At 42.2% G+C, this 15760-nt stretch overlaps 1 protein-coding gene across 2 annotated transcripts; it reads left to right on the top strand.

Moving 5' to 3' along the window:
* Positions 1-258: 258 nt before the first annotated feature.
* Positions 259-6272, top strand: LOC140795632 (alcohol-forming fatty acyl-CoA reductase-like). 2 transcript variants are annotated; one of them, XM_073148315.1, is made up of 10 exons: positions 259-498; positions 614-717; positions 1816-2015; positions 2327-2427; positions 2676-2868; positions 3618-3779; positions 4063-4144; positions 5263-5529; positions 5617-5744; positions 5846-6272. In XM_073148315.1, the coding sequence occupies exons 1-10, from the start codon at positions 420-422 to the stop codon at positions 6000-6002; spliced, it is 1473 nt and encodes a 490-aa protein (XP_073004416.1). In that variant the 5' UTR covers positions 259-419; the 3' UTR covers positions 6003-6272. The 2 variants fall into 2 exon arrangements, with proteins under 2 accessions (XP_073004416.1, XP_073004417.1); XM_073148316.1 differs by having other exon boundaries at positions 345-498; positions 2327-2394.
* The last annotated feature ends 9488 nt before the right edge of the window (positions 6273-15760 follow it).

Genomic DNA, 15760 nt, shown 5'->3' with positions numbered 1-15760 from the left:
ATTCTAAACTTACATCTGTAGTTGGCATCCTTCAAGGTCATTTGCAGGAACGGCTGAATAAATTTCTTCAGTGGTGTAATTGCCAACCTTTGATTGGCTGTTAAATCGATCAGTTAACTGCTGGATGATTCGGTAACCAGATGATCAAAGACTGCATGATATTCCTGCATTTGGGGGGTTTGCAGAGGATTCAGTCCCTCTTACAAGTCTTTAACCACTGCACTTAAGTCGTGGTACTAATGCAGACCTGCAGCTTTCGTGTACTCCAACTCTCTTTTTTTTCTTTTCTTTTTCTCTGAGAAATTGCCAACTCTTCCTTCGATCTCTTTAAATATTCAAGCCATCCAACTACACTCGAGAAACCCTACTCCCTCTGCTCTCTCATACCTCTTTTGCCTGTGTCTCCGTGGTTCACAGTTATGGAAACTTATAGAATTGCAGGATATTTCAAGAACAAGTGCATCCTGATCACTGGATCTACTGGCTTTCTAGCCAAAAGTATGCATCTCAATTACACATCTTTTAAAAATGGTTCTACGTTGTTCGTCTTCTCCTTGTAAAGTGCACGAAGACATTCGTGAATTACTGTCTCCTCTTGTTGTTGTATATGTAGTATTTGTGGAGAAGGTACTTAGGGCTCAACCAGATGTTAAGAAGCTCTTCCTCTTAGTGAGAGCTAGTGATGCAACGTCGGCCAAGCAGCGTGTTCAAAATGAGGTACTACTTCTACTATATAATTATATACACCTTCTCTTAAGCTTGTGATGATTAGTTCATCTGGAAGAATTCTTATGTTTAATTTGGCAGGTTAACTTGTTGCTTTGTCTCGGATGAATTCTAGCTCTTGCTCACCCTTTGTGATAATCTCTTAATCTACGGATACCTTGAACGTAAACTCGAAATTCATGTTATCTCACAAGAAATCCATTCACTCATTGTCTACTAATACATTCCAATGGAAGTTGATTCCTATATCAAACCATGGTTTCTAATATTGTATTACCATCGAATGCTAGCTATTAGGGTCAGGTATTTGTAGTCATTAATTCAATTAGCTAGTACTCTTTTTGGATAATAAGATCCTTCATGCATCACTGCTTCTCGTTATGAAGAGATGAGTTAGTAAAACAACAAAGATTTATTTAGTATTAATTAATAGGCATCCACGCCTAATAGTCACTTACGTGGAAGTCACTCTAATGTACAACTTAAAAAGTTTCATGCATTAATTTGATTATCATGAAACTCATTAAGAATAAAGTAATTTTAGTACTTTCTATGAGATGATGGCGTGGATAGAATTGCACAGAGAAGGCTACCGAGACCTCTCCAATATGCATATGTGGAGGTCAATTAAAGAACTAGCAGAGTGTCTCGAGGAAGCAATTAAGGAGACAAGCCTCTCACTTGGCCAACCATGGCTGCACCTAGAAGCATCAAGAAGCTTGAGGAATATAGAAAAAGGTGGATTAGCGTCCTATGGTTTAGTCAAGCCGGGAAGAACTCATCGGTGGCGGCTAAGAAGGAGATTCCTCTTAGGGCCAATAGTGGAGGAGATAGAGAGAAGTTGGCGCGTTAGTATGCCTAGAGACGTCATATGGATAAAAGTGAACAGAAAAGTGACTTCCTAACATGCATACGTATAGATAAAGAGTTAATTGTGATTTAACTGCAAAATAGACTGAGCATTCCCGTTGCCCTACCGACAATTTAAATTTTTACTGCAAAATAGACTGAACATGCCTATCTTTGAATGCATTGCTATTAATTCCAAGTCAATGTAATATCTTTGTCGTTTCTTATCTGTTTCTCCAGGTGATAGGCAAGGAATTATTTACAGTTCTGGAAGAGAAGCATGGCAGAGGGTTCCATTCATTTATCGAAGAAAAGGTTTTTCCTGTAGCAGGAGATATTGTGCATGAGAACTTGGGGATAGAGGACTCTATTCTCACAGAATTGTGGAAGGATATTGACTTTGTTGTCAATGTAGCTGCAACCACCAGCTTTAATGAGAGGTAATTGGCTCAGGTTGCTTAATTGTTAAAAATTTAACTTTATTTTGTTTTATGTTATTTCATTTTTCGAGAAAGCAATCCAGTTTGGATAAACTATAGTACATTACACAGTAAAAGAAAAAGAAAAAGACAATCAAAACCTAGAAGTTAAATAAAGTCTAACTTGTTCTTAGGCCTCTTTTACAAAATTAAGATGCCAGAAAAAGCAAGGAAAAACTTAATGCTCTCTATTTCTTATTGGAATATAATTTACATATAATTGCAAAAGTTGTGGATAGAAACCTTAAAACATTAAACATAAATGTCTGCAGATATGACGTGGCTATGAATGTGAATGTCTTGGGAGCCAAAAATGTGTTGGAATTTGCAAAAAGATGCGGTAAGGCCAAGATGCTCCTTCATGTGTCCACTGGTAAGTATCAGCAGTAGATATGTATTGCAAGCAAACCTTTGTTACAGTCATATACAAACTCAACCATGGAGTGGTTTGATCTACAGTATCATTAACTTCAAAAAAATATGGCACTCGACTATGCTTACAAGAGCAAAGGATCTCCTGCTGATGTTTACTATCACTTATATAGTTATCATTTGTTTATATGTCTATGTAACTTACTTCAAAAACTACAATTACTTATCGCAAATTTCTATCATCGTCAGCTTATGTAGCAGGAGAGATGGAAGGACTAATCCCAGAGAAACCGTTTAGCATGGGTGAAACGTTAAACGGCAATTCTCATTTGGACATCCAAGAAGAGATTAATTTCGTTCAAGAAAGAAAGAAGGAACTGCAAGCCGACAAGTCGACAGAAAGGATTGAAAAGATAACCATGAAAGAACTAGGCATGAAGAGGTTAGACACTTAATTCTCTCTTTCTACTTGAAGCTGCTCCTGATCCTTGAAAGTTTCTCCAAAACCAATTAATCAAAATGGACGTATAATAATGTAGGAGGAAAAAAAATAGATAAATTCGGTCTATTGAAACGATTTAAGACTAGAAATCAAATCTTATAGAGATATTAGTAATTCAAAAAATAAGTTCTACTTTGAATAGGAAAGTAAGCATTGACGATTTAAGAATTGAAGAACAAAAAAAAATGTTATACTAATTAAAATCCATAAATGAAGAGTACGTTCTTTTTTGTCGGGTTTGATTTTTGAACTTTTCTTTTTGTTAATCTATATATAGTCTTATAGGGCTGTAGCCAAAGCCGGAGATCAGATCAATTTATTTTCTCAATGACAATCTAAGATCTTTCTTAATATTTTGACGTTTGCGTTTCTTAAAATTAATGCCTTTGATGTGTTATTCATAAGAATCAATGGATTAAGGAAAAGCTTCTTTTCTAGTATTCGTGCACGAATCAATGGATTAAAAATAATACCTATCTTTTCATTGACGCTTCCCTGCGTCAGTCAATCGGTAGCAGAACCTGCATTCCATTCTATTCTGATTAACTTCTTTTTTTGCTTTTTGTTTTCTTTGGAGGAAGAAGTTGCTGATTGTAAGAGAGACTAATGGAAGAAATTACTAAGCATAAGGATTGACTTTGTCGTTAATAGGTTATAATCCTCTCTCATTTGGTGGCTTCGAATTGTAGGGCTAGACATTTTGGCTGGCCAAATACCTACGTGTTCACAAAGGCGATGGGGGAGATGTTGCTTGGGCACCTGAGAGGAGACCTCCCTCTCGTAATTATTCGGCCAACTATAATAACAAGCATCTACAAAGATCCCCTGCCTGGTTGGATGGAGAAAACAAGGTAAGTTAAACTAGAAATATAGTAAAGCCATTCGATTTATTTGCTAGAATGATCATGTCTTAATGTAAATATTTACAGCTGCAAATCTAAAAATTCTTAACCCTGATCATATTTAACCAATGTTTTCACCTTATTCCCTCTCTCTCTCTCTCTCTCTCTCTCTCTCTCTCTCTCTCTCTCTCTCTCTCTCTATATATATATATATATATATATATATGTCCATATATCTCTTTCTTTTTTTTCGGTTACTATCATTCTAATGATCAGGCGATTGGTTTTGTAGGACAATTGATAGCTTTATTATTGGATATGCCAAGGGGAAACTCACATGTTCCCTAGGAAATCCTAAGTTGACGATGGATGTGGTAAGTTACAAATGACATAATTTTAGTGCTGCAACTCTTGTTTAGAGACTAACATGACTATCTATGTTTTAGAAATCAAAACATATGTAGACTTCTATTATATTTTGTACTAGATATATTTTAGAGAAGCCCGAGAAGTGAAATCAACTTAAATATGTGGAGGTTTTATATGTTAAAATTACAAAGAGTCCAACAATATTCAAACTTAGAACCTCTACTAGTATGTTAACTTGCTGACTCTAAAAACTTAAATTAATAGAGAATGGTAGTTTCATTTTTTTTGCATACTTTAACAATCCCTATTTAAAGAGAGGGAGAGAGAATTTTATCTTGAAAAGGAAAGCAAGTTGTGTTGAGTCTAGAATTGAACAAAATTTGGTCTCTCAAGTAAAGAAATGGTCAATTATAGCTGATCCTAAACTTTTTTTCCAAAGTACATCATCTAGATCTTGAAATAAGTGATTTTACTATCTTAGAAAAGTTTTGTTTTTTTTTATATCAATTGTTGATAACTCAACATTCTATTCAATTTGTTCCAATGTTATTAGTTTAACTTAAACTAGGATTTTGTGAGTCTATGTAAACTCTCTATAAATAAAAAAAGTATTCTTTTGTCGAATTAAGATTTTGAATTTTTTATTAGTTTACATATAATCTTGCAGGCCTGTGGTGGAAGGGTGGCCTTAAGTTCAGTTTATTTTATTAGTAAAATTTTTTTGAGATTTTTTCCTTTTCAATCCTTCGAATTTTGTATTTCTCAAATGTTAAGCCAGTATTTGCCTTATAAACATCAATAGATTACAGAAGAGCTTCTTTTCGGTAAGAATCAATGAGTTAAAAGTTTTCTGTATTTTCTTTGATGTTTCCCTGCATCAAAAGGATGGAGCAAAGAATAATTAACCTTACAAAACTCACAATATTTGATTAATCATTATTTCGTCTGTAGAACTAAGATTATATACTAATTTCAGAAACTTTTTAGAGTAATAGCATGCAAACTTTTAATTCTATTTCACCCGTTCAACAATCTAAATTATATAAGCTCTTCGCTGATGCATTTTACAACCGGTTTGTTGTACTTGTTTATGGTACCTTGTATTACTCATGCATACATGCAGATCCCCGGAGATATGGTAGTGAATGCTATGATCGTGGCCATGGCTGCTTATTTGAATAACCAATCAGAAATCATCTACCATATAAGCTCCTCAATGAGAAATCCTGTGGCATTCTCAATCCTACAACTTTGTGTGTACCAATACTTTTCTAAGCACCCTCGCACTGGAAAGGATGGAAAGACCATCAAAACAAGGAAAGTTCCTATGTTTAGGAATCTGGCAAGTTTCCATACCTATATGGTCCTAAGATATAAACTTCCATTAGAGGTTAGTTATAATCATCAATATATAACCAATTTAAATTGTCATATTTAATGGTAAGTGGACCTTATGTCAACGATTTCTCATCATTAGGTATTGCACTTGCTGGATTTGATACTCTGTCGTTCAATTTCACATCGTTGTAATGAGCTCCGCCAAATGTATAACTTTATCGTCCGTCTGGCCGAGCTTTATGCACCTTACACTTTCTTCAAAGGATGGTATGTTTTCATTTATTTCATTTGCTTTTCATTCATCATTGTCGGTTTCGAGTCAAATGATACATCAAATTAATTTTTTTTTCTTTTCTTTCTAACGAAAGCTTTGAAGACATTAACTCACGAAGATTATGGATGGCAATGATGAAGGACAACACTGAAGAAATTCCGCTATTAGATTTTGATCCCAAGTCGATTGATTGGGAGGACTATTTCAATAACATTCATATCCCAGGTGTCTTAAAGCATCTGTGCAACTAAAGGCAACATATATTTACAAAGATTTCACCGTCAAGTTTATGCTGTTCTACCTCTTTAGGCCTGGAGAAGAAAACTCTTTGTTCCAAAATGTTGCAAATAATAGTTGGTTTTCATATTATATAGAAACAAATTTATTCAATCATCTTCCTGTTCTGATTAAGCAGAGAAGGTGATACTTGATGTATAACTATTTCAATACAATGTAACCTGAAATTTAACTTATATAAACACATGGAATAAAAAACTACATGTATAACTATTTCAATACAATAATTTCTATAATTTGAATCAATTATATATGTATCAATCTGGCCTTAGAGGAAAAAAAATGTGAATGAGGTAGGCGTTTAATGTTGGGATCAAACACTTACACCCCAGGAAAGAAGAAACAGTTCATCTAAACCTAAGGACCAATCTATGTCAAAATAGTTTTTTGATATGATCTCCCCTTTAGGCTAAGTTTCAATCTCTCCTAATTTTTAGATCTGGACAAGATCTGACACGAAACTTTGGAAATAGATCCCGAATGATGCAGCCGTCGGATCGACGTGAAATTTTGATATGTTGAAGCCCTGGAAACGAGCTTTCCAATAAATTTAGATTTAGGCGAATCAGATAGTGGGATCTCTAGCTATAGTCCGATTAGTAGCCCGACGTCAGGAAGTCTTTTGGATCTGTGGATGGAGGCATGAGATCCTAAGTGATGATAGATGGTGATAGACCGGCGGTAATGGGGTAGCACCGGTGAAAAAGTGGTGGTGGAAGGTGTATGGGTGATGGAAGGGGTTAGGGCAAAGTGATAAATAGATTGGAAGAAAGGAGAGGAGTGGGTCGCCCCTAAGGGTCTAGCGTGATTGTCCAGTCGAGGGAGGCTAGAAGCGGCGACGACGAGGAACGAGAGAATGAGAGAGAAGAAGATGAAGGAGGTTAGGGCAAAACTCAATTCATTCAATAATGATTCTATGGTTGCCATCCACACCTTTAAAGGCTAACCAAACAATTAAAACATGATAATTATTAACCCTAAAATAGCAGATTTTTGCCGATCGTGTTCATTTTGCATTCTCTATATGTGCGAACGCGATGCAGGCGTTCGCAGGCGCGTTCGAATGCGACGTTCGAACGCACATTTCACACTCTCTGTATTTGCGGACCTAATGCAGGCGTTCAGAAGCGCGTTCGAACGCACTCCACCTGCGTTCGAACGCGACATACAGAGAACTTATTTCTCTATGAATTAAACACTAAAGAAAGAAAGAAAGACACCCCTAAAGTGTATCCATGCTCGAGATGACATCGGTGAAGTCTGAATCGTATAAGTCCACCACACTTCCACATCCTTGTCCTCAAGGTGTGGAATTAGGGAAGCGATCATTGAACTCTGACTCAAGCTCCTCCATGACTTGATCCTCTGCACTGGTTCCCCATATATCTGAAAATAGAGGAAGGGTTGGTGTTGAAAAGGATGCGAGCTCTCTCGTGTCCGATTGGTGAGAAAGGGCATTGGCCTCTCAGTTCTCGATCCCCTTTTTGTAGACTATCTTGTAGTCATACCCAAGGAGTTTCATGACCTACCGTTGTTTTGCTAGGGTGTGCACACGTTGCTCCATGGAGTAGGGTAAGCTACGCTGGTCCGTGCGGATAGTAAATAGTTGGCCAATCAAGTAGGGTCACCATTTGGTGACAGCGTGTAGAATTGTTAGTATTTCGCGCTCGTAGGTGGATAGCTGTCGTGACTGGTTCGATAATGCCTTGCTCATATAAACCACGAGCTTGCCCTCTTGCATCAATACAGCTCCAATGCCTTCACTCGAAGCGTCACATTCCACCACGAAGGGCTTGTTGAAATCCGATAGAGCCAAAACCGGTGCGGTAGACATAGCTGTCTTCAATGCTTCAAAAGCCTCCGTTGCCTTGTTCGTCCATTGAAACCCTCCTTTTCTGAGTAAGGAGGTCAGCGGGGCAGCAATATTGCTATAGTTGGCAATGAATCACCGACAGTACCCCGTCAACCCAAGGAATCCCCTCAATTCCCGCTGATTAGTGGGAATCAGTTAGTCCACCATATTTTTGATCTTGCTTGGATCGGCTTCCACTCCTCTCGCTGAGATTATATGACCCAAGTACTCCACTCGTGGCTCACCCCATAGGCACTTGCTCATCTTGACTTTTAACTAGTTTTGTCGCAAAATATTCAACACCTCACGCACATGCCGCAAGTGCTCGCTCCAATTCCTGCTATACACTAGAATATCGTCAAAGAAGATGAGAACGTACTAATGCAAGAGCGGGCGAAAAAGGTCATTTATCTGCCCTTGAAAGGTAGCAGGTGCATTGGTGAGCCCAAATGGCATGACTTGGTAGCCATAGTGGCCATCGTGAGTTCGAAATGCCATTTTGTGCACATCTTCCGGGTCGACACGGATTTGATGGTACCCTACTCTTAAGTCAAGTTTGCTGAAGTAAGTCGACCCTGTAAGTTCATCCAGCAACTCTTCGATCACTAGTATTGGGTACTGGTCTTTGACGGTGATCGCATTCAAAGCTCGGTGGTCGACGCAAAATTGCCAACTCTCGTTTTTCTTTCGAACCAGCAATACCGGCGATGAGTAGACTTCTACTCAGTTAAATAATCCGTTGCTATAGCATTTCCACCACCAATTTGCTTATCTCCTCCTTCTGGACATGCGAGTACAGAATATTTGCTAGTTCAGCCCCTGGAATGATCTGGATGCGATGGTCGTGTCGACGGGTCGACGGCAGTCCTCGGGGCTCCTCGAAGAGATCTTTAAATTCATACAACAGCTCTTGCATGTTAGCGGGTATTTTCCTTGATGGTGGATGTTCTGGTTCAACAATAGTCATTTGCAATAGTAGAGCTCGACCCCCTGCACATGGGAGTCCAAAAAATGGTTGCAACGTCGGCCCTTGCCGCAATTGGTTTCTATCCAGTAGCACTCTTCGACCATTCCTCCGAAATGTAAGTATGAGGTTTGAAAAATCAAATATTGCGGGCCCCAAGCTTTAAAGTCATTGAGTCCCCAAGACAATGTCGGCACCTTGCAAGACCAATGGATAAAGATCCAATGTGAAAGTTTGGCCTTGCACCCTCAATTCCACACCTCCACAAATAAGATTTGCTCGCAATGTAGTGTCATCTCCAATCGTCATATCGAACCCTTCCGTGGGTTCCGACTCGAGCCCAATCTTCCTAAAGAGCCTCTTATCAATGAAGTTGTGGGTGGACCCGGTGTCGATCAAGATTCTCACTGTGGTTTTCTTGACTACACCGTTCACCCGCAAGGTCTTTGGCGTGGCTGTCCCTGAATATGCGTGGAGGGAGATTTCGGCTATCATGTCTTCCATGGGGTGCTCCTCAGCTACTTCTCCTTGCTGTCTAGCCACACCTTCATCTTCATCGGCAGTCTCATCTTCTATCTCCTCCAATCCGTCTATTAGCATCACCGATCCTATCGGTTTAACACAGTGATGTCTGGGTACAAACATCTCATCACAACGAAAGCATAGGCCTTTGGCTCTTCATTCCTCCACTTGAGTAGGTGTGAGTGCTCGTCCCAAACCTTTAGCTGCGTACTTCACATCTTGGGAGGGCTTCAGGGGTGCTCGAGGAGGCACCATTGCAGTAGTGGTTCTTGGTATGCCGGTAACATTCCTGCCGCTATGGTTGGTTGAGCTGGATTGCGGCTTCCTTGGCTCGTCTAGTTCTGTTTGAGGTGTAACATCATGGCTCGATGTTTGTCTTCCATGAGCACTACATCTTTTTAGGCCTCCTTTAAGGTTTTAGGCCTTAAAGCCCTCACGTCGGCTTGTATATCTCCCTACAGCTCGGAGATGAAAGTGCTACAAAGTTGCTGATCTGTCCATGGGGGTTGGCATCGGCTACTTATCCTCTCAAATTCTTCTTGATATGCCCCAACTATGGTCCTTTGCATCGTCTTTGAGAGGAGTATCATACGATTCGGACTTCACCGATGTCGTCTCAAACATAGATTCAATTTAGGAGTGTCTTTGTTTCTTGTTTTAAAGTTTAATTTCTAAGAAAATAAATTTTCTGCAAGTCGCGTTCGAACGCGGGTGGAGTGAGTTCGAATGCGGTTGTGAACGCGATTGTGAATAGGTTGTGAGAGTGTGCATTGTGTGTTCGAACGCCCCGTTCGAATGCACTGTGAACGTCTGTATCACGTTCGCAAATCTAAAGAAGTGGGAAACAGGCGCATTCGATTGCACGCTCGATTGCGCATTCGAACGCCTGCATCACGTTCGCAAATCCAAAGAAGAATAAACTCGGTGCGTTCGAACGCGGTCGGGTGCGTTCGAACGCGGTTGGCGAAATTGTATTGTTTAGGTTCATTTTGAGTTGTTTTGGTTAGCCTTTAAAAGGGATGTGGATGGCAACCAAAAGATATTTATTGAAGAATTGAGTTTTGCCTTGCCTCCTTCGTCTTCTTCGCTCTCATTCTCTCAATCCCCGGTGACGCTGCTTCTAACCTCCCTTGACCGGCTAATTACCCTAGACTCTTAGGGGCGGCCCTCTCCTTTCCCTTCTTCCAATCTATCCAACACTTGCCCTAATCCTTCTATCAACCAAAATCTTTCGATCACCACTTTTCACCGGTGCCACCCCACAAATGCCGGTCCCCCTCCAACCTCCATCATCCTAGGATCTCGTGCCTCCATCCACAGATCCTAAACAAACCACCTTGACGTTCGTCCACTAATTGGATGATATCTTGATATCCCCTATTCGATCTGCCTGACACTAGATTTGTTGGAAAGATCTTATCCGAGGCTACAACATATCCAAATTTCTCATTGATCCGATGGCGGTATCTTTTGGGATCTATTTACAAAGTTTCGTGCCAGAATTAGTCCAGATCTGAGAATTGAAGAGATCGAATCTTAGCCAAAAGGGGAGATCGTATCAAGCTGGTATCAGAGCCACCGTTCCTTGGACAAGCGCTTCCTATGACGACCACTAGAGCCATGGATGCACGGCGAGAAGATGAAGAAGAGATTCTCCCAATAGAGGAGGGGGAAACGGTTGCCCGGACTTCCACCCACAGAACCACCCGATCTAATCGGAATACGAAAGAACCTAGTGTTCAAGCCGTGTTGGGGTCTCTATCCAAACAAATGGCCATCAACAACCAAATGATGATGGGGATGATGTGGGAATTACGGTCGACAAGGGAAGCCATGGCGAATGGGAACGCACCATCGACCCCACGACGCGAGTCCACACCCATGAACACACCGCCACCGGTTCAGCCTTTGCTACCACAAGAGCCGCTGCTGCCACGCCCTATGGGCCAGATACAAGCAAGGATGGTTACACCAGGCCCAGTTGCAGGTGAACCCATCTGATGAGCGAACCACTATGCAGACCACCTTGGAGATCAAGATCCGTGGGCGGGTCAATACGATCCGAAATCACGGCGAGTTAATCAAAACTGAAGGAGGGATCATCAACCCTTCATGGTGCATCCTCTTCTAGTTAGACAAGGACTTGGACATGATCCGGAACGAGACAATGGCATCCGTGGACAAATCGTGCGTCGTGAATTCCCCAAGTTCAAAGGTGGTGATCCGATCGATTAGTTGTATAGGGCAGAGCAATTCTTCGCATACCAATGTACGATAGAAGAATACAAGGTGACGCTTACGAGCTTCCACCTTGAGGATGCAGCGCTTCATTGGTTTTGAGCAGCTAATGCCAATGAGGCTATCGATACTTGGGCTAAATTTTGTGCTGAAATCACACGACGATTTGGAGCGTTGGGGTATGAAGACTTTGATCCCCTCCTCTCAAAGATGGTGCAAAAGACCACGGTTGGGGCATACCAAGAAGAATTCGAGAGGATAAGTAGCCAATGTCATCCATCATGGACGGATCAGCAACTTCGTAGCACCTTCATCTCCGGGCTGCGGAGAGACATACAAGCTGATGTGAAGGCTTTAAGGCCTAGAACTTTAAAGGAGGCCTTCGAAGATGTGGTGGTTATGGAAGACAAACACAGGGCCATGAAGTTACACCTGAAATAGAGTTGGACGAGCCAAGGAAGCCACAATCAAGCTCAACTAACCATAGCGGCAGGAAATATCACCGAAGTACTAAGAATTGCTGCTGCAATGGTACCTCCTCGAGTGCCCTTGAAGCCATCCCAAGATGTGAAGTACGCATCTAGAGGTCCGGGATGAGCACTCACACCTGCTCAAGTGGCGGAACGAAGGGTCAAAGGCCTATGCTTTCGTTGTGATGAGAAGTTTGTACCCGGGCATCGCTGCGCTAAACTAATGGGATTGGTAATGCTAATCGACGGATTGGAGGAGGTTGAGGATGAGTTTGCAGCTGAAAATGAAGGTGTGGCTATACATCAAGGAGAAGAAGCTGAGGAGCAAGCCATGGAGGACATGATAGCCAAAATCTCCCTCCACACCTATTCGGGGACAGCTGCGCCAAAGACCTTGCGGGTGAACGGTGTAGTCAAGAAAACCACAGTGAGAATATTGATTGACACTAGGTCTACCCACAACTTCATTGACCAGAGGCTCGTTAGGAAGATTCTCACTGTGACGATTGGAGATGGCACTACATTGCGAGCAGATCTTATTTGTGGAGGTGTGGAATTGAGGGTGCAAGGTTAAACTTTTACATTGGATTTTTATCCGTTGGCCTTTCGAGGTGCCGACATTATCTTGGGGACTTAATGGCTTCAAAGCTTGGGGCCCGTAATATTTGATTTTTCAAACCTCACACTAACATTTTGGAGGAATGGTCGAAGGGTGCTGCTGGATGGAAATCAACCGCGGCAAGGGCTGACATTGCAACCATTTGTCGGCTTTCCTTGTGTAGGGGACCGAACATCCACCATCAAGGAAAATACCCGCTAACATGCAAGAGCTGTTGTATGAATTCAAGGATCTCTTCGTGGAGCCCCGAGGACTGCCGCCGACCCGTCGGCATGACCATGACATCCAGATCATTCCAGGGGCTGAACCAGTAAATGTTTGGCCCTATCAGTACCCGCATGTCCAGAAGAAAGAGATTAGTAAATTGGTGGTGGAAATGCTCGAGCAAGGGATTATTCAACCGAGTAGAAGTGCCTACTCGTCACCGGTGTAGCTGGTTCGGAAGAAAGACGGGAATTGGCGGTTTTGCATCGACTACCGAGCCTTGAATGCAATTACTATCAAGGACCGGTATCCAATACTGATGATCGAGAAGTTGCTGGATGAACTCACAGGGTCGACCTACTTCAGCAAACATGACTTAAGAGCAGGATACCATCAAATCCGCGTCGACCCGAAAGATGTGCACAAAATGGCGTTCCAAACTCACGATGGCCACTATGAGTTCCAAGTCATGCCGTTTAGGCTCACCAATGCACCGGCCACCTTCCAAGGGCTGATGAATGACCTTTTCCACCCGCTTTTGCGTCGGTACATGCTCGTCTTCTTTGACGATATTCTAGTGTAGGAATTGGAGCGAGCACTTGTAGCATGTGTGGGAGGTATTAAAAATCTTGCGACAAAACCAGTTAAAAGATAAGATGAGCAAGTGTCTTTGGGGAGAGTCACGAGTGGAGTACTTGGGGCATATAATCTCAGCAAGAGGAGTGGAAGCTGATCCAAGCAAGATCAAGAATATGGTGGACTGGCCGATTCCTACTAATCAGCGGGAATTTAGGGGATTCCTTGGGTTGACGGGGTACTACCAGCGATTCGTTGCCAACTACGGCAAAATCACCACCCCGCTGACCTCCTTACTCAGAAAAGGTGGGTTTCAATGGACGAGCAAAGCGACGGAGGCCTTCGAAGCCTTGAAGACAATTATGTCTACCGCTCCGATTCTAGCACTACCGGATTTCAGCATGCCCTTTGTGGTGGAATGCGACGCTTCGGGTGAGGGCATTGGAGCAGTTTTGATGCAAGCGGGAAGACCCGTGGCATATATGAGCAAAGCAAAGTCAAATCAGTCGCGACAGCTATCCAGCTACGAGTGCGAAATGCTAGCAATTCTATACGCCGTCACCAAATGGCGACCCTACTTGATTGGCCAACGGTTTACTATCCGCACAGACCAGCGTAGCTTACCCTACCTTATGGAGCAACGTGTGCAAACCCCAGCCTAATAACATTGGGTCACGAAACTCCTTGGGTATGACTAGGAATTAGTCTACTAAAAGGGGATCGAGGATCGGGCGGCCGATGCCCTTTCGCGCCAACCGGACACAAGTGAGCTTGCTTCTTTTTCAGCACTAACATTTCCACTGTTTTTAGATATGTGGGGAACCAATGCAGAAGATCATACCATGGAGGAGCTTGAGTCAGAGTTTAAAGATTGCTTCCCAAATTTTAGACCTTGAGGACAAGGTTGCAGAAGCGTGGTGGATTGATATGATTCAGACTTCACCGATGTCGTCTCGAGCATGGATCAACTTTAGGAGTGTCTTTGTTTCTTGTTTTAATGTTTAATTTCCAAGAAAATAAGTTTTTTTTAAGTCGCATTCGAACGCGGTTGTGAATGCGGTTGTGAACGAGTTGTGAGAGTGTGCATTGTGCGTTCGAACGCCCCGTTCGAACGCACTGTGAACGCTTGCATCGTGTTCGCAAATCCAGAGAAGTGGGAAAAAGGCGCGTTCGATCGCACGTTCGATCGCGCGTTCGAACACCTGCATCGCGTTCGCAAATTCAGAGAAGAATGAACTCGGTGCGTTCGAACGTGGTCGGGCGCGTTCGAACACGATCGAGGAAATTGTATTATTTAGGATCATTTTGAGTTGTTTTGGTTAGCCTCTAAAAGGGATGTGGATGGCAACCAAAAGATATTTATTGAAGAATTGAGTTTTGCCTTGCCTCCTTCGTCTTCTTTGCTCTCGTTCTCTTAATCCCCAGCAACGCCGCTTCTAACCTCCGTCGACCGGCCAATCTCCCTAGACCCTTAGGGGCGGCCCTCTCCTTCCACTTCTTCTAATCTATCCAACACTTGCCCTAACCCTTCCATCAACCATAATCTTTTCATCACCACTTTTCACCGGTGCGACCCCACAAATGCCGGTCCACCTCCAACCACCATCATCCTAGGATCTCGTGCCTTCATCCACGGATCCTAAACAGACCACCCTGATGTTCATCCACTAATTGAACAATATCTCGAGATCCCCACATCTGATCTGTGAAACTAGATTTTTTAGAAAGATATTTTCTGGGGCTACAACATATCCAAATTTCACATCGATTTGACGGCGGTATCTTTTGGCATCTATTTACAAAGTTCCATGACAGAATTAGTCCAGATCTGAGAATTGGAAGAGATCGAACCTTAGCCAAAAGGGGAGATCATATCAGAGAGCATCGAAGTCTTCATAGCCTGACACTCCAAATTGCTGTGTGATATCGGCGCAAAAGTCGGCCCAAGTTTCAATCGTCTTATAGGCATTGGCTGCTCGAAACCAATGAAGCGCCGCATCTTCAAGGTGGAAGCTCGCAAGCATCACCTTATATTCTTCCGCTGTACCCTGGTATGCGAAGAATTGTTCTGCCCTATACAACCAATAGATCGGATCACCACCTTTGAACTTGGGAAATTTGAGACGCACGATTTGCCCAAGGATACCATTGTCTCGATCCACATCATATCCTAGACCTTGCCTAACCGGAGGAGGATGCACCATGAATTGATGATGATCCCTCCTTCGATTTTGGTTAACTCGATGTGGCTTTGGTTCGTATTGCCC

The sequence above is a fragment of the Typha latifolia genome, chromosome 9 (genome assembly GCF_019914945.1).
Source record: "Typha latifolia isolate L0001 chromosome 9, TyphaL0001v2, whole genome shotgun sequence".
NCBI classification, from domain to species: Eukaryota; Viridiplantae; Streptophyta; class Magnoliopsida; order Poales; family Typhaceae; genus Typha; species Typha latifolia.
Note: the sequence above shows the minus strand (reverse complement) of the source record. Positions and strands in the feature narration are given on the sequence as shown.